The sequence below is a fragment of the Pygocentrus nattereri genome, chromosome 26 (assembly GCF_015220715.1).
Source record: "Pygocentrus nattereri isolate fPygNat1 chromosome 26, fPygNat1.pri, whole genome shotgun sequence".
NCBI classification, from domain to species: domain Eukaryota; kingdom Metazoa; phylum Chordata; class Actinopteri; order Characiformes; family Serrasalmidae; genus Pygocentrus; species Pygocentrus nattereri.
In genome coordinates, this window is record NC_051236.1 from 25,748,733 (window position 1) to 25,774,149 (window position 25,417).

The 25,417-nt window shown below is 40.7% G+C and overlaps 1 protein-coding gene across 16 annotated transcripts in view; it reads right to left on the bottom strand.

Moving 5' to 3' along the window:
• The window catches only part of dlg1 (discs, large homolog 1 (Drosophila)), a 163,582-nt gene that overhangs the window by 132,889 nt on the left and 5,276 nt on the right, over positions 1–25,417 (bottom strand). For 15 of the 16 annotated variants that reach the window (XM_037535118.1, XM_037535117.1, XM_017698110.2 and 12 more), the window contains exon 3: positions 18,561–18,739. In XM_037535118.1, coding sequence (XP_037391015.1) covers positions 18,561–18,739 — 179 coding nt within the window. Of the gene's footprint in view, positions 1–10,900; positions 10,946–18,560; positions 18,740–25,417 lie in introns of those variants that run through there. The other variant, XM_037535124.1, reaches the window with a different exon arrangement.

Genomic DNA, 25,417 nt, shown 5'->3' on the forward strand with positions numbered 1-25,417 from the left:
CAATATACCATTCCAAAACTGATGCTGCTGTATGTATGATCACCTTGTAAGCATTATCATCATAGTTTATCATACATTAGGTTGAACTGTGTACTCAATACAGCCCTATCGAGCATGGAATGGAATGAACTGCAATTAATTAATGATTCATTTAAGCTGATAGCAACGCAGGCATATGGTTACATGTAATGCCTTTACTACAAAGACTAATTTCATGTTTTTTACATGCACGTCTTATTCTGGTTTTGCAAAAATGTCCCTGACTGAGCTGTACTGGCTACTTCCAGATCAAACGGAGTTGGAAAACACAATCACTGGTTGCTAAGGAAGTGGGGTGAGTACTTCTTTTAGTAACGTCAAACGTAAGTATTGTTTTTAGAATATATGCAAAAATAATGCAACTGTCGTGACTTGTTAAAAATATGCTAACACTTGGCAAACTGCAGACCCAGAATAAGACTAGGCGAGGACTAAATTGTAGGTTGCACAGAAATTCCCCAGCAAAAGCACTTTTTTGTCACTGTCCACACTGATGAGCACACAACTCCTATCGCACTACATGAAACTGGCCAACTTGTTCACGACATGTGCACTGCGTCTTTTAAGCAAGCTAAGCTCTGATACAGGCAGTCGAACGTGCATTAGTTCTACTTCATCAGAGCTGATCATAAAGAATGAGGCCTGCACATGACATCTGGATTCATGCACAAGAGACATTATGACAGCTGGCTCAACTTGATTTGGATTGGCTGCACTTGTAAAGGCAATAAAAATAGGTTGCTGGGCCGGGCCCAGAGCGCGCACCCAGCCACATCGTGTGGCCGTGACGGGCTGCAGAGCTGCTGACAGCCAGCCTGCAGCCGCCCTCGACAAACACACGGCAGATTTAGCTACTGGCAATTACATGAACCCTGACCAGACGAGCAGACACCCAGTTTAAAATTGGTCTCAGCACTGCGCTAAATCCAGACCAACTGTTGCGGTCGTTCACGTGTCTAAACGATGGACCTGGCTGCATTCAAATAGCCGTCTTTTCCTTTGCCTTCATCTCTAATATCCAAAATGTGCTTCAGGGGTTCATTTTTCTTTGAAAATCTGTTAAAGCCCAAAAATTTGGAAAATGAAACTCTACTGTTCCACTGTGGGGTCTGTCTTCTGTAGAGCACTGCAAACACAGCAAGTTCATCAAACTGTTCATTTCTTTAGAACTTGGCGTCCGGTCACATGGCTTATAAAGTAAACATCATATAAGCGTTCAGTTTGACTGCATTACCCTAGAGCTGCAAACGCCTACGGCCACCTTTTAGCTAACTGCTCGTCCTCACATCAAAAAGCAGGTTACTGACCAGAGACAACGCAAACTGATACAGGCAGACGATGGTTTATAAGGAAGATAGAATGGACAAAATGGGCCAAACAAATCAGCACTGTCATCTTTGTACACATACATATTTTATTTATATATATATATATATATACACACACACACACACACATACATACACACACACACACATTTGTACAAAGTCTTGCTATTGACCTGATGGGATGCATAGAACTGATACAGGCACTTTTGTCTTAAAAGCAGCGTTCGTCTGCTCCTAGTGCTTCACTAATTCAGAGAGATTCCTCTACAGCTCAGCGGGGGGTGGGACAATGTTACCCACTGAGAAACTAATAAGACTCTTCACTGTTTGCAGAAAGTCATGTAGAGTAAACTAGCCAGTCATGACGGACAACAGGCGCAACTGAGCATGAAGTCGACAAAGCATGGCACACTTCTCTTAACACAGTGGTCAGCTTTCAGGTGACTTTCCATGAACCACTCTTCTCCACCCTGCCAGGGACGGTCATGATACTTAAAATAGATCGAGAACAATGGCCAGCAGCACAAGACACACTGACATTACGGCTCAACACACTCGTACTCTGACAGGTAATTAATTCCGCTCAGGCCAGTGGGGGCACAGACACAGGGTGGGCGTCTGCCTCAGGCTCCACCACAGGTGTCTCATTAGATCAATTGGAGAAGTGTCACAGGCCAGCTAAGAATCACTTCAAAAGTAAAAGCAAGGCCATGAGTAGAAAGTACCACACAGGCCTTAATCCAATATGAACACACACAGCGTACGTTTGTAGATAGTCGTGGCACTGGACTTGATGTTACTCAGACATCTGAGTGAGATTTTATAGACACTGAGTTGCCAATTTATTGCCTATACCTACCCTACACATTGGTCACTTCATCAGAAACACCTACCACGTAAGTGCACTTTGTAGGTATACAGTTTCTGACCAAAGTCCACCTGCTGCTGCACAATTTATCAGCCCCCTTTCTACTATTGGTGGGGGAAAATATCAGCTTCTTAGATGCATTGTGATTCTAAATCAATACACAAAACCTCAATCATTTTTAGATAGATTCCTGGACAGCAAGAGACATTATAAAACAGGCTGGCACAGCCTGACCCCGAGGGCTCCCCTTTGGATTTAAGTGCAGGGAGTGTAGGCTACAATTCGTTTCAACAAAGCTATGATGTGGCTACTGCTTTTGATCTAACATGCAAAAAAAAAAAAAAAAAAAAAGATCAGTCCTGGTGACACAACCACCATAGGGGTCAGCATGCTACCACTCACCGTGGCGTTTCAGCCCTACAATGGACTGAATCAACACTGTTCTTGAATCAAAACACATCGTGCAACCAATCAACCAATTTTTTGTGCAGCCTTTGGAGGTACAAGATAAAAGTATCTAATAAAGTGGCCTACTGTACATAACCTCATAGGCATAAACACTCTCTGGCAAGGGAGGCAGTGTCCAGCTCTTCTTAAAAATATCTTGGGCTAAAAGCAATTTGACTCATAAAATTTAGAGACATACATGCTTACTCTAACTGGATTTCTCCATGTAACTAAGCAGTATACTTTGAACTAAAACAGTCTGGCCTGATGCATAACTAAGAATCATACTGACAGAGACATGAAGGGCAAAAACTTGCTTCTTAAACCCAAAAACGAACCTCTCTTTCCAAAAAAATCAGAGCGAGATCAGAAAACAGCAGCATGAGGTTCAGACTGGGCAAGCTGGGAGCTCAATTAAAGCAGAATGGACCACACCGCTCAGCCATGGCCCACTCCCTCACAGCACCCCAGCACACGACTGAGTGTGTAAAGATAACCCGCTGCGTGTGTGTGTGCATGTATGTACGCACATGTGCGTGAGTGTATGAGTTCGAGAAAGACGAGTATGGGGGGTGTGAGTAATCCTGCATATGGGTCCACAGGAAGCCTGTGACTCATTGAGAAGAAGGAGTGTGTGATCAGCACACCGACACACTCCCTGCTGGCTTTAACCTCACACTCCTACCTGCATTAACTCTTACAGCTCAGAACACCAGAGCACAAAGGCATGATCACACAGCCAGATCACCATCACTATAACGGATCTATACACGTTTTCTGACTCCACCTCTTACTACACCTGTAACTACATAACCTGACATAAAAGCCTAGCTACCGAGTCTTTTCAGAAATTACCCTGAAGACTGTTTTGTATCATACATTAATTTTTTCAGCGCAAGTGATTATCGGCATCAAACAAGTGTTCAGATTTTAGGTATAATTCAAACCAGTATTTGATATATTTACTGCACTCCAGAGAACTTTTAGGTGATGCTGAGATACTGTCTTAAATGGCATCATATTCTACTGCATTTTATTTCACCACAATACTAATCCAGGTCAATGTGGTCCTAATATCAATAGTTCATAATCGTTCATGCATTAATATTCGTATTGACTGCAGCATCAGCAGATATGTAAGGATGCATGATATAGCAGCAGCTGATGTTACTTGCCAATAAGTAGGAGAACTTATTTATTCTTGTCCATCCACAGAAATGTTAGCTGATAATTACAACCAATAGCTTGGCTTCCTAGCTTTAGCTTGTGTAAGCTCTGGGGCATGTTTACTACCATGTGTAGTGACTCAAGGCGGGAACTACTCTTCAAAACCCAACAGCAGCCTCTATTTAAACAGGAAACCCCTGTTACAGATATGAATTCTGACAACAAACTGACTTTCATCACAAACTTGGCTAAAGTTGATAAGTTAGATTTTTTTTTAAATCAACATTTCTAAATTGACAGTTTTTTTTTTTAAATAGTTTTTCAACTTGTTATGATGAATGCTCCAAATTTTGCTCAGGACTGAAGCCGTGGCAATGATTGAGTGTCATCGCCACGTATATCAATTCATGTAGATGCATGTTTCAACTGCTATGAATCAGACAAACCTATTAGCTTGTAAAATATGCGTTCAGGTTCGCCTTAAATGTGCTCTGGAGAAATAAATAACTAAAGACGTTCAGATTCACAATGAAACGTCAATACTAGAGCCAGAAACTTTGTATTTTTATTTCCTTTTGTGCAAATGTTCTTACCATGTTGATATTTTTAAATAACTTGCCTTTAAAGTATGGGGTGACATGCACAGTCAGAGTTCTTTAATGTGCAAGTCATAAGGTAACTTTTTTTTTTTTATAATATAGCCTCATATCAGGTTCCACGTTGGGTAACGATTTAAGGTCGGGAGTCAGTTAATGGTCTTGACTTTTAGGAACCGTTATAGCCTGTTATAGCTATAGCACTGTGTGAATGGCTTTAGATAAGAGTGTTGAATAATGTAAAATAGCAACATTTGGTAATGTAGGACATAAAAAGTAATTATATTAAAATCATTTAAATCATTTGTTTATATCAGTCCCGACCAGAATGAGGTGTTAATTAAGAGTTATCTTATCTGGTCCAAAGATTTTCATCTTGGCGCATTTCTAATGTAGAAAAAAAGACAGCCTACTGGCATCAACCCAAAATTCCCATACTGCTACATCCCTACAGGAGAAGACTGTGCAGCCTCTCCAACATCTTCTGGAATCTAGGTGTCCCTGTGGGCTGGGCTTATTTGTCTCCCACAGAGAATATGGAGCTGTAAAAGCTTTAAAAAAAAAAAAAAAGTGTCAACTTGTGCTCCACATTCAGCTGACAGTGTGTTGTGTTGAAAGGAGCAGGCTGGGAGAGGCAGGAGTCAGGAACAGATCTGATCAGAGCAGAGACTTCTAAAGAGACCCAGATTCAGCAGGAATCCACACACACACACACACACACACACACACACACACACACACACACACACACACACACACACACACACACACACGTCTTCAAACTAGAACAGGCAGAGACTGCACCGCTTCCTCCTCAATGTCACTCGTCCAAATCCCTCTGTACTTCAATTCGGTCTGATCCCGTACTAATTTCACACTTAGAGGTAGACTCTGATCATTTTAATAATTAATGATTAACCCGCCGATGTGCGAATGGCTGTTTTTTAATGCATAACCACATAACCGCACAGTGTTTTCCTGTGAAAAATGAGGTCTCGGTTGTCCCAATTTAAAAGATTTACATACCTTTCAGCTGAAGCGCTTGGCTCGGCATTGTAAAGGGGATATTTACCCCCTGTACTGGTACGAAGTCAAAGACTTCTTCACTCAAAAATAAGACCAGCATACAGGCCCTATTAAAACCACTTAAATTTAACTGCTGCACTAACAGACACAAAGGAGGTTTCAAACAGAATACTTTACATTCTTCCCCACGCCTGCGTCCTCCATTCGTCCCTGCCGTCCAGTCTGCCTGAAAAAAGCTCCACACAATGACCTGGTTCCCTTGACTTTTCAACATAAGATTAACACAACTGACCATGAACACATCCTTAAGGACCGCTCCAGCAGCTAGTGTGCTGAATTTTACAGCTAATAGGAGCACCTGACTGAGACAAAGATAAAAAGGACTCCTCTAATTTCTGCCCGTCAAAAATAGGTCCATCCTTCCAAAGACAATTAAGGGATAAATGTTAAGCCTCTTAGCTTAAAAGGTAAGCTCAGAGTGAAACTTTTACTCTCTCCAGAGCAATGGAAGATCAACTTAGGAAATTAAAAACTCCAAAGGTTAGGCCAGGAGTACAGGCGGTGCCAGTAATATGAAAAAGGTAAATACAGATGATACAATCAAAGGGATGAGACTTAAAGAAGAGAACTGTGAACACTAGGCAACTATAGCAGTGGGTCTCGGCTCTGGTCTTGGAGCCCCTCTGCCCTGTGTAGTCTCCTCAGGAAAGATTTGTTAATTAGCTAATTATCTGAATTTGTTTGTTGGGTGCAGTGAAAAACAGTAAAAATGTGGAAAGCATGAGAGACTTCAGGGCCAGGAAAGAGAACCACTGAACCACAGGAATCAGGGATGAGCACGAGTGACTACTCACTACGTAACCATCTATTCAACTGGAAAATACTGCCCGAAATTAAGTCTCTCACCCAAGTTACAGTCCATGGTGCTGCGGCTTCACTGCGCTACCTTTTCTGAACACCAAAGGTTAGTTTATTCAGCTGCATGCACTTCCAGATAAGCCACGTGTCGTAATGAGAACTGAGAAAATGTATGTAAGCACAGACAAAGCAAATTTACAACAGTTATTCCTGTTATTAGGTTAGTGATGTGAATAAGGCACAAAAAAATTCCATGCAGATTTGTAACTAACGGCTTGATTAATTATCGGTAATGATTAATTTATTAATTTATTATTTGTTTGTTTGAAGCTAGACTATCGCACACATATGAAGAGGTCAGCTGAGAGCATACACACAGGTCACCATTCAGCACAAATCACCTTTAAAAACCCAAAAGCAGAGGACTGTCCACAAGTACATTCACAAAGAATGTCCAAATTACTCTCACTCTGTCCAGATTAATGATACGCAGTGTGTCCAAAAGTTTGTGGACACCTGCTCATCCAGTGTTTCAATGGTACTAATAGGGGGTGTGTGTCCCCTGTTGCTGTAGTAACAGCCTTTACTCTTCTGGAAGGGCTTTACACTAGATGTTGGAAGACGTGTGGCTCTGACTGCATTCAGCCACAAGAGCATTAGTGAGGTCAGCTACTGATGTCGGATGATTAGCTCTCAATCACAAACGCCACTCGAGCTCATCTCAAAGGTACAGGATGCTGCTGCGTCACTCCAGATAACGCAGCTCCACGGCTCCACAGCCCAGTGCTGTGGGCTTTAGACCCCTCTAGCCAAAGCTTGACAGTGAGCATGGTGCCCTTAGTCTTACAAGTGGCTGCTCCAGAGCATCCCATTCTATTAAGAATGCTTTTCTATGGAGATTATACAAACTGCTAGTGCACCGTTGAACACCTGTCAGCAATGGGGCACCATGAAGTAATAGAATTCATTAATCAGAAGGGGTCTGGATACTTTTGGTGTAATCATTACTCAATTGTTGGTGTTCAAGAAACTCAATTACGTTCTACAACTGTCCGTTAGGCTAAGGTCAAACTCAGCTCCAGGTAACAGAATTAATAACAATAAGGTAAAATTTGTATGTTGCTGAGTCAGTTATTACTGGTCACATGGTTGGCAGTGAAACTAACTGAAACCAACTTCCAAGCAATAACCTATTTAATGTTTCACTTCCTGCCGGGTGACCGGGATCCTCTCTGTGTGGAGTTTGCATGTTCTCCCCGTGTCTGCATGGGTTCCTCCAGGTTCTCTGGTTTCCTCCCACAGTCCAAGGACATGCAGTCAGGCCAATTGGATATGCTAAATTGCTCCTGGGTGTGAGTGACTGTCTGTGTCTGTCTGTCTGCCCTGCGATGGACTGGCGACCTGTCCAGGGTGTATCCTGCCTTCAGCCCAATGACTGCAAGGATAGGCTCCAGCTCCCCCCGCGACCCTGACGGAGAAGCGGCTTAGAAAATGGATGGATGGATGGATGTTTCACTATGTTTTGATGAAAAATTTACTCTTTCCACATCAATAATATCAACAGCCAGACAGAAGGACTAATCACCCACATCATCCTAATGCATGTTACTCTGTAATGCAAGACACTAAAGCTGATTAGTTATTTTTTAACAGATATCAGATATCACAGTTAATCTCTACGAAGTGATCAATGATGCTCTAAAACGTATCCATTTTATTTTTTATAAACTTGATTACAAAAAAAAAATCTAGATATGCAAATAAGATTGTTTCATTAATTATGTATATTTTTGCATATTTTTAAAACACCTAAAATAACCTTTTGGATGATGGAGGAACTGCTGGAATGTCTATTAAGACACTCCTGTGTTTTATTATTTAACCACGTTAAACGATACTTTAAAATGGCCTGAACAAAATGTTACAAAATGTAGAGGAAATCTAGCTTTTAGGAATATACGAAGAAATACTTCTGCAATATCCTACAGAACATGCTCTGGAATGATCATGTGAAATGCCATGAAAGCAGACAGTCTAAAAACTGAGACAAAGCTGAGAGGGAAAAAAAAAAAGTTTTAAAAACTAAATAAATTTAATAAATCAGTCTAAGAACAATTAGAAGATCTAAGAAAACATGCATCATTCATGCGAAAGTCGTTAATACAAAGGGAAACGTATAAGGATATCCTGATCATGCAGGAAACCAGCGTGGATGAGTATTAATCAAATTAAAAGTTGAGCCCCATTAAATTTCTAAACATCTGGAAAATCAAAAGTGGCTGTGGACTGACTGAACACACTGATATAAACATTTCTGTTGAGTTGTGACATTATGATTACAGTTTCAGTGAAGACATATTATAGATGCGTTCTCAAAAAGAAGAGAAAAATGATTTATGGGGCCAGTTCTGCAAAGTATTCCTTTAATTAACAGTGACACCTCGTCTACATTTCCAGTTATGTAAAAATAATAAAAGTAATAAAACCCCAGAGTGCCATCTTAGTCAAAGTCTCCACATTTTCCATTTCCCAGAGACGGCTGAGAAAAGGCCAAACCACTCAGTAAAGCCAAACTAATGCAGGGGGTGTTTAATCTCAGTGAGAGGACAACTCTCCTTTATAAAAGAGTGAGGAAAACGCACATCTACTCTGGTAGCGCTGCCACTGCACTTGAGGTGCAAACTATGAAAACACACTTTCTTCTTCTACTTAATTGCTGAGATTAACCAAATTATGCACCAGCAAGATGCTTTTAACCACATTTCTAGTGGGTGTAACTATGAACCTAATAGCAGTTAATGTGCATCTAGCACACAGCACAGGACAGAGGGAAACAGCAGGGAGTGAAGCTGTTGAAATATGGGTCAACATGCGATTGGATGAAGTGATGAGAAATCCGAAAGCAGCCGGTGGAAGGTCAGGCATGGCAGACTTTAAAGGAAGAACATGAGTGGTTAGGTCCCAGAGAGCTGCGCTGGGCTACATGCATGCCACTGTGGCTGCACAGATGTTGTTCTTTTGCCCTTGCGTGCACACACACACACACACTCACACACTCACCCACACCCACACATACATATGACTCACTCGCCAAGGTGCAAACACACTTGGTGCACATTACATAAAATCGAGCTTTTACATATTTCATGGGCATGTACAAATGGGCACAGATGAGCGGCCCTCTCCAGAGCAGCCTACTTGGGCTGCCTTCGCTCTAAATTATCTCTGTTACAATTCCACCGCCCCCTTCACATACTCTAAAGAGACCCTATAAGTAGGTTTGAGCAGAGCTGAATTATACATCCACAAACTCTGATAACAGTCAGAACCACAATGATTCATCCTACACTTTGTTTTACTCATAGCACTTAGAGTGAATCACTGTATAGTCAGGAAAGTATGCTTTCCAGTCTATTATCCATGAATGAATTTTCATGAATGATAAATGTATGATTCTTTTACAATGCATGTAGCTGATGTCCGCTTAAACCACCGAGTCAAAGAAAGCAAAGGAGTTCAGGCCACAGTCCTAAACATCTACTAAACATCTACTTCGAGGCTTTAAGCCCCATTTACTAAACTTAGACACTTTCCACAGAATTATTGAAATGAAACATTAAAACTGGGATCCAAACGCAGTCACAAAGCGGTACATGTGAGCACTACAGAGCTAAAAATAAAATATTAATAAAGGTGGTAGTACTAATGATTTGCAGGCACATCTCAGGAGCCAAGCATCCAACTCGGGGTCTGGCACAAGTGTACACCATTTTACCAGTCTACCAGTGAACAGATCCATGTACCACCTGCATGTATGTGTCTATATTATGCATTATATTACATTACACAACAGTATATATATATATATATATATATATACACATATATATATATATATATATATATATATATATATATATATATATATATATATATATATATATATTACACACACATATACATACACACACACATATATACATATATACACATACATATACATATATATATACATATATATATATATATATATATATATATATATATATATATATATATACATACATATACATACATACACACACACACACACACATATATACACACATACACATACATATATATCTGGTACGCATCTTTTTATGCAACACATCTGGCCTTCCTGGACAATTTCTCTAGGCCGTTTCTAGAGAAAATGTGCCATCAACCTAAATACTTTCTAGAGATGGGGCAGCCAAGACAGCAAAGCGTGCTCGCACCACATCCATATGCACATACAGTGCAGAGAGAAGCACTACGTATGTGTGCTCACACTGCCTTTATCATGATGTCTGGAGGTTTATTATCTATTACATCTAAAGACAACTTCATACCGCATGGCAAGAGAAAAGCGTTCCAGAAAAACACCTCATGGGTGCAGCCTCGTCCAATTCCCATGAATTCTAATACACTAAGCTGTTGCACAGTCACAGGATTAGGAATTCCATATTCAATTCCACATTAAAGAGAGAGAGAGAGAGAGAAAAAAAACACCAGACAAAACTTGTCCACGTGCTTCAGCTCCCTCTTACCTTAGTGGTGACGATGCATAAGCAGTCCATGCTTCAGCATCCAGGCTGGACTCACCGTCTCCTGCGAGTCATGTCAGCCCCGTGTTCAGCACCGGCGTCTATGAATGGGTGCGCGCGCGATCAACTTCTTCAACAGCTTCAGCACGAGACGCGTCGACACGGCGCCTGTGCGCGCGCCCACCGACTGCACATCAGTAACGTTGAGTTCGACTCGACTGAACCGATTCTTTCGAACAATCGGTTGATTCCAAGATTCACGACTAAACTGGCGTTATTCTCGTCTCCCTCGGACACACAGACCGGGGGATTAGCTGGACCCCGACTCTTCAAAAGTTTGACTCGGTTGGACGTTTTGAATCGGCTGGTTCGGATCATTTAAAAGAACCGTTTTAAAACAACCGATTCCATAACGAGTCGGTGCATCGCTCCGTCGCGGCGCACGCGAGCTCCAAATGCAGTCGGAGCAAAGATGCGCAGAAAATAGGAAGAGAGTTTATAGCGTTAACACAAAGAGCGGGTTGGCTGAAGAGTTATTTGAAGCATGTTCTGCTGTTTGCAACGGGAGTAAACGTGAAAACGACGATTCGTTTACAGACGCCTCAGGACCCCAGAGCGCGCGAACAAGCGGAACTCGCTCGAACAGCGCGCTTAACAACAAACAGCCAAACCGCCGAAAGGCCGCAGAACAAAATGTAAATGAGCAAAACGAGATCAACTGCCTCAAATAGTAAAGTGAGGTAAAAGTAGGACATTGAGAAATACTCGGAAATCTAATTACTGTGTTTACATACAGGCGAGTGAACACAGCTAGCTGCTGTTCGGCTTGAGTCATGCTAACTTCCTGTCTCCGATTATTTTGGTGAGTAACAAACGATCCAAAGAAAACACAAAGAAGTCTTTAGTCATTTAAGGCCGTTTGCATTTCAGAGCATCACTTACACTATATCGTATAAAGTATTCGGGCGTCTGCCTTCACACACACATGAACTTGATGACCTCCCATTCTTAACCCATAGGGTTTAATATGATGTCGGCCCACCCTTTGCAGCTATATCAGCTTCAACTCTTCTGGGAAGGCTTTCCACAAGGGTTAGGAGTGTGTTTATGGGAATTTGTGAGACACTGATGTTGGACGAGAAGGCCTGGCTCACAGTCTCCGCTCCAATTCATCCCAAAGGGGTTCTGTCGGGTTGAGGTCAGGACTCTGTGCAGGCCAGTCAAGTTCTTCCACACCAAACTCGCTCATCCACGTCTTTATGGACCTGCTTTGTGCACTGGTGTGCAGTCATGTTGGAACAGGAAGGGGCCGTCCCCAAACTGTTCCCACAAAGTTGGGAGCATGAAATTGTCCAGACTCTCTTGGTGCTGAATCATTAAGAGTTCCTTTCACTGGAACTAAGGGGCCGAGCCCAACTCCTGAAAAACAACCGCACACCATAATCCCCCCTCCACCAAACTTTACACTTGGCACAATGCAGTCAGACAAGTACTGTTCTTTCGGAAATACAGTGCATTAGTTTAAGGAAGCAGAATTAACCTGAATAATATGAAATTCTAAACAAGTGATAACTTATAACACTGCAGTGAAACTTCCCTATGACTCAGCCTGCTCCAAACGTATTAGTTTTCCCATTAGATTTTTATAAAACTAGCTCTCATTAGAATTAAGAGGCACTGCGAAGCTGAGCTTACATGGCACAGTGCAGTTACCCATCCTTCATCACTCCATTCATCTGCATTCAGCCCACAGTAGTCTGGTACTGTCGACTCATGTGAGGCATTCTACATGAGAAGTGCCTGGACCAGTCTGAGTAGGTGCAGAAACAGATGAGCAGAAGTGGGCAGAGGAGGCTAAAATCATTCTGAAGAAAAAGTATTGTTTCTGCAATGGAATAATGACTGAGGTAGATCTAGCCAACAAAAACCGTTAAAAAAAAAAAAGACGTCAAATAAGCACCAAGTACAAAAGTTCTTCATAGATATGCAGCAGAACCTGCACCATGTATCAGCACAGGAATCTTCTCAAGCAACATTCTGCTCATTTTAGAATCATTTTGGTGTAAAACAATGCTAAAGCTGCAAAGTGAGAGATATGAGCAACAATAAAACAGTCTAACAACCAACAGAACAAACTGAAAACCTAAAAAAAAAATGAAATTAGGAGCGAAATGTGAAGGTCTAAAAAGGAAACCCAGTGACAAATATATGAGATGATGTCAAAATGTAAGAATCTGAAAACAATCAGAAAATAAAAAAATAAATAATATAATATTTATTTATAAGTACAAATCAATCAATACGCTTTGAGTAAAAATGCAGTTTGGAATGTGTTAATCAGGCTGATTTAAAAGTATGCTCTTACACTCTCTATTAGTAAGAGACAACCTGATACCTACTGAATCTATTCAGAAGCATGCTTCACTCCAAGAATAAAGCAGTAACCTTTTCAGATATGAATCAGAATCATTTGTCCCGCTCCACCTGCAACCTAAGCATTTTGGCCCACTCTTGCCTGCGCAGCTCCGTCAAGGCGAACTGACAACATCTGACATAGTCTGTTCACAAATTACCCTCTGCTGAAATAACACGGCAGACAGTCATCAGGCTCACTGTGAAGTAACTTCACGCCAAACAAACAAACGCCATTTATTCCCAGTAAACACAAAGCAAGAATTAAGCCACAGAATAGTTATTTTTTATGTTTCCTTGGGCAGCTGTGGCCGTGGGACTGAAGGTTTTGCAACTCTTCAGAAAGACTTCATTCATTTTAACTGTTTTATTGTTATTTATATAGTGTATTTATAGTGTTATTTATATAGCGTATATATATATATATATATATATATATATATATATATATATATATATATATATATATATATACACATATATATATATATATATACATACATATATATATATATATATATATATATATATATATATATATATACACACATATACACACACACACACACACACACACACACACACACACACACACAGCTCAAAAAAATAAAGGGAACACTTAAACAACAATATAACTCCAAACTTCTGTGAAATCAAACTGTCCACTGAGGAAGCAACACTGATTGACAATCAATTTCACAGCTGTTGTGCAAATGGAACAGACAACAGGTGGAAATTATTGGCAATTAGCAAGACACACTCAATAAAGGAGTGGTTCTGCAGGTGGGGACCACAGACCACTTCTCAGTACCTTTCTGCTTTCTGGCTGAGGTTTTGGTCACTTTTGAATGTTGGTGGTGCTTTCACACTCGTGGTAGCATGAGACGGACTCTACAACCCACACAAGGGGCTTAGGTAGTGCAGCTCATCCAGGATGGCACATCAATGCGAGCTGTGGCAAGAAGGTTTGCTGTGTCTGTCAGCGTAGCGTCCAGAGGCTGGAGGCGCTACCAGGAGACAGGCCAGTACACCAGGAGACGTGGAGGAGGCCGTAGGGGGGCAACAACCCAGCAGCAGGACCGCTACCTCCACCTTTGTGCAAGGAGGAACAGGAGGAGCACTGCCAGAGCCCTGCAAAATGACCTCCAGGAGGCCACAAATGTTCATGTGTCTGCACAAACGGTGAGAAACCGACTCCATGAGGATGGTATGAGGGCCCAACGTCCACAGATGGGGGTTGTGCTCAGAGCCCAACACCGTGCAGGACGCTTGGCATTTGCCAGAGAACACCAGGATTGGCAAATTCGCCACTGGCGCCCTGTGCTCTTCACAGATGAAAGCAGGTTCACACTGAGCACATGTGACAGACGTGACAGAGTCTGGAGACGCCGTGGAGAGCGATCTGCTGCCTGCAACGTCCTTCAGCATGACCGGTTTGGCAGTGGGTCAGTAATGGTGTGGGGTGGCATTTCTTTGGAGGGCCGCACAGCCCTCCATGTGCTCGCCAGAGGTAGCCTGACTGCCATTAGGTACCGAGATGAGATCCTCAGACCCCTTGTGAGACCATATGCTGGTGCGGTTGGCCCTGGGTTCCTCCTAATGCAGGACAATGCTAGACCTCATGTGGCTGGAGTGTGTCAGCAGTTCCTGCAAGATGAAGGCATTGAAGCTATGGACTGGCCCTCCCGTTCCCCAGACCTGAATCCGATTGAGCACATCTGGGACATCATGTCTCGCTCCATCCACCAACGCCACGTTGCACCACAGACTGTCCAGGAGTTGGCGGATGCTTTAGTCCAAGTCTGGGAGGAGATCCCTCAGGAGACCATCCACCACCTCATCAGGAGCATGACCAGGCATTGTAGGGAGGTCATACAGGCACGTGGAGGCCACACACAATACTGAGCCTCATTTTGACTTGTTTTAAGGACATCACATCAAAGTTGGATCAGCCTGTCGTGTGTTTTTCCAGTTTAATTTTGTGTGTGACTTCAAATCCAGGCCTCCATTGGTTAATAAATTTGATTTCCATTGATTATTTTTATGTGATTTTGTTGTCAGCCCATTCAAATTTGTACAGAACAAAGTATTCAAAGAGAATATTTCATTCATTCAGATCTAGGATGTGTTATTTGAGTGTTCCCTTTATTTTTTTGAGCAGTGTATAAATATATATATATATATATATATATATATATATATATATATATATATATATATATATATATATATATATATATATACACATATACACATATATTTATTTATATATATATATATATATATATATATATATATATAAAAAGTGATCATTCTACTTTAGTTAGGCTGTTCATTAGGGTTAGGAATCTCTGGGCACCTCATGATTCAATCTGATTACAATTCAGAGGCTGTGATGAGATTATAAAACAATTATCAATACATGCTGATGCCTCTTTTTTTCACAGGATTTCTTTTTTCTCACTGACCTGGTACTTTTAAAGCAAAGTATTTCTAATAATCCATGAATTTACTTCCTGTGTCTTTCATTAATAAAACAAATGTTAGTGATGTGGCAAGTGAACCGGAAAGCTCTCATTCAATTGTTTGGAGCACATGAGACACTGGCTGCCACACATCGGTGATAAAATGCACACTTTCGTAATTCTTTTCCAGTTTGGGTGGAAGCTTGGATATTCTTTGCTCTATGGCCCTCTGGTTTCCAGTAAGTCCAACCAGACGGAAAACAGGTGGAAATGTAAGGTCCTTTTTCCCTCCTAGCTAGGATGAACAATTGGAGATGAATGGACTTATTTGCATTTATAAGCACTGCAGTTGGTTTCCTGGTACATTAAATCTGCTATGAGAAACTTTCAAAACACTAAAAAGTTGCAAAGATGATGACACCTTCTGCTTCGAATTTTCCTGTTCAATTTCCTTACAATTCGATCCCTGTGCGAAATATAACCAAGAACTGTTCCCAGATTATATTTATTTAAAGCTACACTATGTAATATTTGGGGATTTGGAGACTTTGAATTTGCACCCAAAGCACAAAAAAACATTCTGTAATGTCAACTGTGCTTCAGTTCTCTTCCCTGAGGGGATGAATCCGATGATTGTGAGTGTGTTGGAAGAGTATTCAAAGAGAACCTAGTCAAAACCTGGTAAAGAACATGTCTCCTGAGAATGTGTATGAATTTCCTCCTGTTTCGGTCTTAAATGCATGATGAGAACAACAAGGTGGACCTTCTGTCTGGGCCTGTGAGCGTGAAGTTAATACAGTAAGCCACACGACATGGTCTGAAAAACTCTCACTTAACCCAAATGACTGTTCTGACTTTTAAATTACTGTTGTAGGTTTTAGAGGGTGACTCGCAAGTTTTCCAGTAATGCTACCTCTTTTTTTTTTTCTTACATAGTGCAGCTTTAAGCTTCGTTAAGACTGGACAAAAAACAGATGCAACTGAAAATGCAGACAGGGAGATTCCAGGATTATGAGAGAAACTCTCATGCAGCTAACTCGAAACATTAGGCCTGTAATTACGAACACGACTACAGCGAACTCAATTTGGACTCGTTTCATTTGCAATCACCTCAGGCGTTTTAGGAATACGCCTCAATAAATGGCTCATTTGTATGCAGTCCTCATGTGAATTCTTCAGGAGTTTACACATGGACGTGTCAAGAGCTCTACTGGGCTGTTTACCTGTTTTAAACCGGCATCCTTTCTTACGTGTCTTAGATTTCTTAGGCTTGGGGCAAGGCATGTTCCCTGCTTCTATCCTCACCCTTCCTCCTTACAAGTTTGTAGAGCAGATTTCTTGTTGGTCCTTTTCAAGCCATCGGACAATAAGCCTGTTAGGTCCTCTTTAATAATGAGCACAGTGTCACATTTTCTATAAATACAACAATTAGATTTGTGGAATGAAACCGCACTAGCCAATAAATCAGGCTCACACCCTGCTGTCACATGCTCGTTTGAACAGGGCGGAATGTGTGGGAGGGGTTTCCAAAGGCACCGACGTACTGTGCCAAGCAGACTGAGAGTCATCCAGCACTCAGGCTTTCCACTGTCAGAGCGAAACACTTACATGCACCTTTGAGACGGAGCAGAACGGGAGCTCTACGCCCACTGAGAGCGGCAGACTACTTACTGTGGCATCTAACTCCAGAGAACACCCCACCCCCCCTTGTACAAGTAATATTTCAGAAAAGAAAAGCCAAGATGGCTACTGGAGTGCTATTTTTCAAAGGAACAGAAAGAGAGCACTTGAAATTTACTGCTAAATTTGTGTTTCTTGCATTCTGTTTACAGAGACTAATTGTGCTGCTACCAGGTAAAACATCTCGAAACTTAATGGTCATGTCTGAAGAGCCTAATATGCCATATAAATGTATAAATAAAAGAAAACATCTCAGCAAGTTGAAACAGAGCAAGTCTTAATTTAGAACTGCTTGCTGCATCATAGTCTCCTGTTTTTTGTTTTTAAGCAAGTTTGCAATGAGCAGACAATAAGCTGAATCACACACTCCAGCAGTCTCTACAATCAGACACTCCTTGCTCTTCCTTCCCATTTGCACAAAACACAGGTTGAGCCAGTTTTCTTGTGAGAACCACTGGGGTTGATGCACCAACACAATGGTACAAAACATAAGCATACTTCAAAATCCTAAACGGTACGGATGCACCGATATAGGAACTGTGGGCCGATATACAATATACATCTCTCACTCCAATGATGATACAGCTACAAAATATAGATAGCGTGATTACATCTACTTCATTTAGCATTACAAAAAAGATAACTTATTTTCCCATAAATTACAAATGCAATAAAATGTAGATATATCCGGAGTAGCCCAGCATCACCTAAACATTTTGAAACTTTCAGAGAACAATAAATGCATCAGCAAATATCTGTTTGAAATACTGGTCACATCTAAACAAATCTAAAAAGGGCCCAATGACTTTTTTACAATTATCTGCTGATTCCCATATATTCTAATATCATTGAGCATCCCCGCTTAATGCTGAACCCAATCAGTGATCAAGTAAATACTGAATTCAAACAAAAGGACAAAACAGGATTTTTCAGTTGGATCATTTAAGCCCGACATAAGGACTTTCCAAAAGGAATGCCCTTTAAAGTCTCTCTCCTACTGAATAGATGTATGTTTTCCATCTTCCTAAGTAAGACTCCTTTGTCTGTGAAGACTGTGCAGGGTTAAAAAGGTCACCTCTTTCTCAGAACCATTTTCTCAAGCTTACCTCACTAGTAGGTGTAAGGCTGCTGGGCTGTGTTTCTGCTGTTGCACTGGTGCTGGGGACGCTGGTTATATCCCACTGGTTAACAGGAGGAGAAGGAAGAGAAGGTTCTGCTGCTTCGCTGGGTTTAGTAAACTCGTCTTGTTTCTCTTGTAAGGTCACTTCATAAAATTCCTGGATGTCTGAAAGAACGAAATATGACTAAAAATTAGTATGGAGTAAAAAAAAAAAAAAACAAAAACATGAAAAACGACTACAATGTGGGTTAAAAAAGAAATCTCTCATCTGTAAAAATACACTGGAATGCTAGTTTAATCTACTAGTTAATATACTTGCCTTGTATTTACACACATTTATGGCCATTATACCAGGAACACCTAAGGTACAGGAATATTTTCAGGTATACAATTACTGACACAACCGTGCCCAATACACTTATACTATGTTAGTGCCACTGCTGTGCTGAGAACAAACCACCAGCCAAATAATATCTGGTCGGCAGTTGCCCCATGGTGGTCCCTTTGCACTAGTGGATGGAGTAGATAGCAGGGGACACACTGTTTAGCAACAGATTGGCTAGAGTCTGTCCAAAGCTACAAACCGTCACACTGCACCTATACATAGATACAATGGTCAACGTCAATGACTGTAGGTACAAGATAGGTGTCCCTCATGAATTGACAAATACAGTCTTGTTCCAATGCCAGAGACCACTCGGCGTTTCTCGTCAAAAAGGCCATTAAATACAAGTTAATTATTTTTCAGCAGTAAGTTCCACAGAACTCTAAACAAGCTAACATCTTTTTTAATATCCAGTGTTTTGATTTTCTCTTCTCTCTCAAAGATGAAAGCTATAAGTACTGTTTATCTGAGGTGACGGTTCTGGTGGTCTACCAGGTCTCAGTCAGTTATTAGGAGTCTCATTTTCTGTGTAATTTTTAAATCATTTCTCAGTACCTGCAGGCACTGTGATTATTGTTTCAGAAAGGCTGGATAAAAAGACCTGAACAAACAGCCTTACTCGAGCATCTCTGCCAGGAAGTTGTAGATATGCTGCTCGGACAAACATTGAGCAGGAGACACAAAGTACATGTCAGATCAAAGACAGTCTGGAAAATCTTCTGAAGCCAGAGGACCAAAGCCTCCAAAGACGCTCAGAAAAACAGATGGAAACATCACCTCAGCAAAGACAGCGGCGGGCCGCCTGGCGAGGAGAACTACAGTGATCTTAAAACTGATCCCTGCGTTTCACGAGTATGATTATAGAGGTTTTTCTTCATCCTTCATGTTAATATCATGTGCATCAGTAGATTCTTGTCTACAAGTTTTAGCTTTCGGCCTTTTTTTCCCCCATTATTACTACTTTATATATTTGTACATAAGCAAAGTGTCAAAGGTTTCATTTACACCTGACTGGCACTTCAAGGACGAGCAATAAGCTGAAAAGTTACAAGGAACTTACTACAAAAAAAAAAAAAAAAAAAAAAAATCAAACCATAAAAGGACGTATTATGTAAGACAATAAAAGAGTATGAAACATATCAACATCAAAAATAATGTGCACTCCAGCAAATGCAAGTCACCCAGCAATAGCTTAAAATGACTCATTAAAAGCTGGGGTCTTTCCATTGTCAGGTCTTAAAAGCCTGTGCTGTTTGTTGAAAGCTTAAATGCAAACCAATCTTTAGAAAGTGTACAGTAATTATTTAAGTGACGTATTTCCATTAATCAGAACAGATAATATGACTCTAGGCAAAAAAGGATAGACATAAAAAAAAAAGATAGCAGCTCATTTGTCCTCAAGTTACTAATAAGATTGATCAGTCTTATACAGTTCAGATGAGGTGTATACATCTGACTTAATGCTTTAGCCTCTAAGGATTTAACATAAAAGAATATCTCAATGTCAGACAAAGAGAACTATATTATAAAACACATTCAGTAAAGCTAATGCTCAAATCTGAGTGTTGAACAGTGGCCTCTTCATATCTACACAATATGCTTGTGTGTCCTTATACGGGTACACAGGCACCCACTATCAGGGAAGGGTGTAATATTATTAATCATTTACATCTATTCACTCATGATTCTTGCTATTACTTAAACATCCTTTACCCAAATTAAGCATGTCATCAAATTATGACGTGCATTCAAAATTATTTTTTTTATAAACCCAAGTTTATACAGGACTGTAGGTCCTTTTAAATGTTTAACACAACTCAGAGACAGAAAAATATATTTAATATGGAACTACTTACTTTATAGTTAGAAGAAAAAAAAAAAACTATTTCAAGCCACATTATCCAGATACACAGTACACCACTGGATAACGCTGCTTTCTTCATCAAACAAATCAATTTAAACAGTTCTTAATAAGAATGTGCTTCAGAAAGTCCCAAATCCCTTTAGAAACCTACTATTTTGCAGAAGCATTCATTTCCAAAGTTAAGTCACATGAACAAAAATTCAGTGTAATCTGACTTTATTCATCTACAGTACGAGTTTGTGGTGAATGCTCTTTGGGCTGAAGAAGCTGACGGTGGGACAACATGACATTTCAGGAGACCGTCATGACGGCAGAAGCCCTGAAACCACTGCAAGAGGGGAGATCTTTGTGAGAAAGGAGATTAGAGTGCACTTCTACGGTCACGACCCAGTAGGTGTGATTACTACAGCAGATTGAAAGGCACAGATGAGGTCAGAGGAACAGCTATTAACATGGACTCAGGTGGAACAGCTTCATGGTTTACACCGTTGAGCTAAATAAAGTTTCAAAGTATGAAAATGTCATTTGTTGGGTTCCTCCTCCAGTTTCAGCTGAGCATAAGCATCAAAACATAAATGACTGGTAATTCTGACTCCATGAGTCTGAGGTCCATGTTCCTTTAAATGTAAATGCATATAAACAATCTGGAACTGGCTCACTGGTCTTCACGGATGATATAACTGGTGATGGCAGCTGCAGAATGAAGGCTTCCAAACTCACTGAGGAAAGTTCATAATACAATAAGACAGTGGACAGAAGAATACCACACACTGCACAAAAGAGTTCACCAGAAAAGGTGGAAATGTTATGGACCGGCCAAGTGAGTCTCCTGATTTAAACCCAACACCTCTTAAACAAGCACCAATTAAAAGAGGCTGCAAAAAAAAGGCTTAGCAGAGCATTTCAAATGTTATCAAATATTATCAATACATCCATAAACCATCTCCAACATTCTTTGCCCAATATATCCACTTTTCCTCCTCAACACATGTCCAAACCATCTCAACCTGGCTTTATCTCCAAACTGCTCCACCTTCACTGTCCCTCTGATCTGCTCATTTCTAATCTTGTCCATCCTTGTCACTCCCAACGAAAATCTCATCATCTTCATCTCCGCCACCTCCAGCTCAGCCTCCTGTCTTTTAGACAGAGCCACAGTCTCCAAACCATACATCATAGCAGGATGAACTACTGTCTTGTAAACCGTCCCTTTCACTCTTGCTGCTATCCTTCTGTCACAGATCAGCCCTGACATCTGTCTCCACCCACTCCATCCTGCCTGCACCCTCTTCTTCACCTCTTTTCTACACTGTCCACTGCTCTGGATGGTTGACCCAAGATATTTGAAGTCATCCACCTTTACGACCTCTACTCCTTGCATCTTCACCTTTCCACCTGCCTCCCTCTCATTCACACACATGTATTCCATCTTATCTCTACTGACCTTCATTCCTCTCCTCATTATCACTGTCAAATAGCAAACAGCTTCGCTTCTATCAACCCTTAAAGTCTAATATGCCCAATCTTTGGCTTCGTTCACACAGCAGGTAAAAGTGGCCCAGATCAGATTTTTTTTTTCTTCATCAAACCCAATTTTTTTGTTTGGCTGTTCACAATATCTTTTAAATGTGATCTACATGCGACATCAGTCTGAATAGATCACGCTCCCAAACTGACCCACATGTGCAAAAGAACAATGCTTCACATTGCTTCACTTGGCTCATCCAGAGGTAAATAATCACGTCTGCCAACGAGTGCCAGTCCACTCCTGGATGTTTCATCTTATTATTATTCATATTATTCAAATTCTTTAAACTTTGCTTTTAGACTTTTCCCTGACGTTGCAATCTCGTTCTCCTGCAGGCAGGTTCAGTCATTTCTTTCAAAATCTCTTTGAACACATGGTTGAACTCATGGTTGCGATAAGCCTCTTCTCATTTTTAGTATAGAAACATCAGCCTAAATGTTTGAGGTCTCAGCAGCATGAAATGATGACCAATGCAGACTTGGACTGACATAAAAGTCACATGAATTCTGCATGAATTTGGCTGTTCAGAGGAGTCGCATTACAGCAGATCGGATATGAATCAGATTTCGGGACCACATATGAAAGCATCTCAAATCAGAATGAAAAGGTCAGATTAAATGCGTTTTTTGCTGTTCACACTGCCACACAGATGACACATCGGTGTCACATATGAAAAAAAGATCAGATTTGAGCCACTTTTATGTTCTGTGTAAACATAGCCTAAATCTCCAGTACTTGCCTGAGACGCATAGATCTAATACGCGTGAAAAGTCCACAAGGCCTTACGGCCGTCTAATTCTGCTACTCATCTAAGCAGTAAAGGGGAAAATACAGACTTTTGCAAACCTCCAGAAAGGTCTCTTGGGATGCAGGATTCAGCAGCCTTTACTAGTGGAGTTACCCAAAATTAAAAGTTTGAGACAAACGAAGGACATCTTCCAAAGAATTAAAAAAAAAAAAACTAACAAAACAAAACAGTTTTTATACCACACAGCCATACAGTCTCACAGATACAACAGAGTGATGTTAAGCACTTGAATATCCATGGGACCTGAGGCCATGGGGCCAGAGGCTGGATATATAGATTGGGGAATAATTTTCCTTGTATTGTGTAAGACATCAGACACCAGTAAAATCATGTTGGATTTCGTTGAGTCTCGCTGCTGCTGCCAAGCTACAAAGCCGAGATTCCTTCAGATTTAATGGAACACTCTTTCTAAAGTTTACCTGATACACCTCTGCAGGCACCTGTGGCTCTGTCATTCAGTCCTAAAATCCCTACCCAGCTCAGTTTACCTACTCCACACCTAAAGCACACAAACACACTGTGTGCACAGTCCTTTCACCCATGCAGACTGGTGTTCTGAGAAAACAGGCTATGAATGCAGGTTTTACTAAAGACTTAAAGGGCCCACATCCTCCATTTTTAAAGTATTTTACATTTTTCCCTGGTTCTATGTACTGAAAACAGTCATAAGCAAACTGGGCAAACATCATTTTAGCTGTAACAACACCTCCTTCAGCAAAGCAACATTACAGAAAAATAGCAGTACCTTTAACCTACATTAGATGGCATTTAATAATATTGTACACTTCATTCAAAGTAATCTGGATATTTGCGATTGGTTCATTTACTAGGAAATTCTCAAGGTAAAAGGCAGCTGGCACTTTCAAACTATGAAAAATTAATTTGAAAAAAATATATAGTTATGAGGTTTTTGATATGACATTATTATTATGTTGAGTAGTCTCCTGTCTGTGAACAATTTAGACAAAGGAAAGTAAATACTGGAATGGTACCAGGGGGCAGTCACTAACAACACTTACTGACTATAAACTGACACGTTAGAAGATCTATGACTAGTGAGGAACCAGTTTTCCCACACCCACTGCAACAAGGTATTGTTCAGAATATCACAATACAAAGAAAAGCTCAATGACTGAGGAAGTACACTGAGCCACAGGTCCTGGTGCTGGGCAGCAATGTACACACCTGCTTACTTATTGCCAGGACACAAGGGAATATGTAGAGGTAGGTCCCATAGAAAATGCTGCTTTTGATGAGTTATTAAAAGCACATAAGTATCATTACACAACAAACGATAAGCCCACCTCTTGAATCTGGTTGAAAAATGATATCAGAACTGCTGTAGGACTGAGCTAAACTTCAGCTTAAACCAACAGACAGACAATTTGTTACTCTGCTTCTACACAAGACACAATTCATGGTTCAATGATGGTAAGTTGTCTAGGTCCCATCACTATCCCCGAACAGAGCCAGCCAGCCTTACACTCACTTTGCTTGTTGCGTATGACCCCGCAAGTGACCCAAAGGCCCTGCTTCCACCTCAGGTCAAAACTACTTATTAATATTATAATTAACTTCCATGAGAGGACGACGCAGAACTATCCATTTGGTCAACAAATAAACAAACAAACTAACGCCATGAGAGTGAATTACAGGAGCAGCAATCAGGTAGACTTGTGTTTTCTCCTCTCCAAGTTTAATGTCTGTCAATAACAATAACGTTTAATAAAGAGTTGGTGTGCTGCGTTTGATGAAAACCAGCGGGTAACAGTGTTTCTGCAGCTCTGAAAAGATCGCACAAAAGCATGTTCATATGCGTATGCACGAAATGAAAGTTGCTCTGCAGTAGCAGCCTCCGAGTCCAGTCCAGCCCAGCCCAGACGATATATGGATGTGATGGCACAGTCCTCATAGGAGCTCATCATTAAAAAAAATAACAATAATTATTATTATCTAGTCTCTCAGTCAAGACTCAGTTACAACTCTGGACTAATGGAAAATGGAAAGCAATGGCTTGACACTGACTATTTATTAAATGTTGAACTTAAAATGGTGATAAGCTGGGCATGCTGGGCAATGTGGATGCACATCTCTCAGTAAATAACAACCATCACGTGTTCAGTCAAGTAATAATATACACTGCTCAAAAAAATAAAGGGAACACTTAAACAACACAATATAACTCCAAGTAAATCAAACTTCTGTGAAATCAAACTGTCCACTTAGGAAGCAACACTGATTGACAATTAATTTCACAG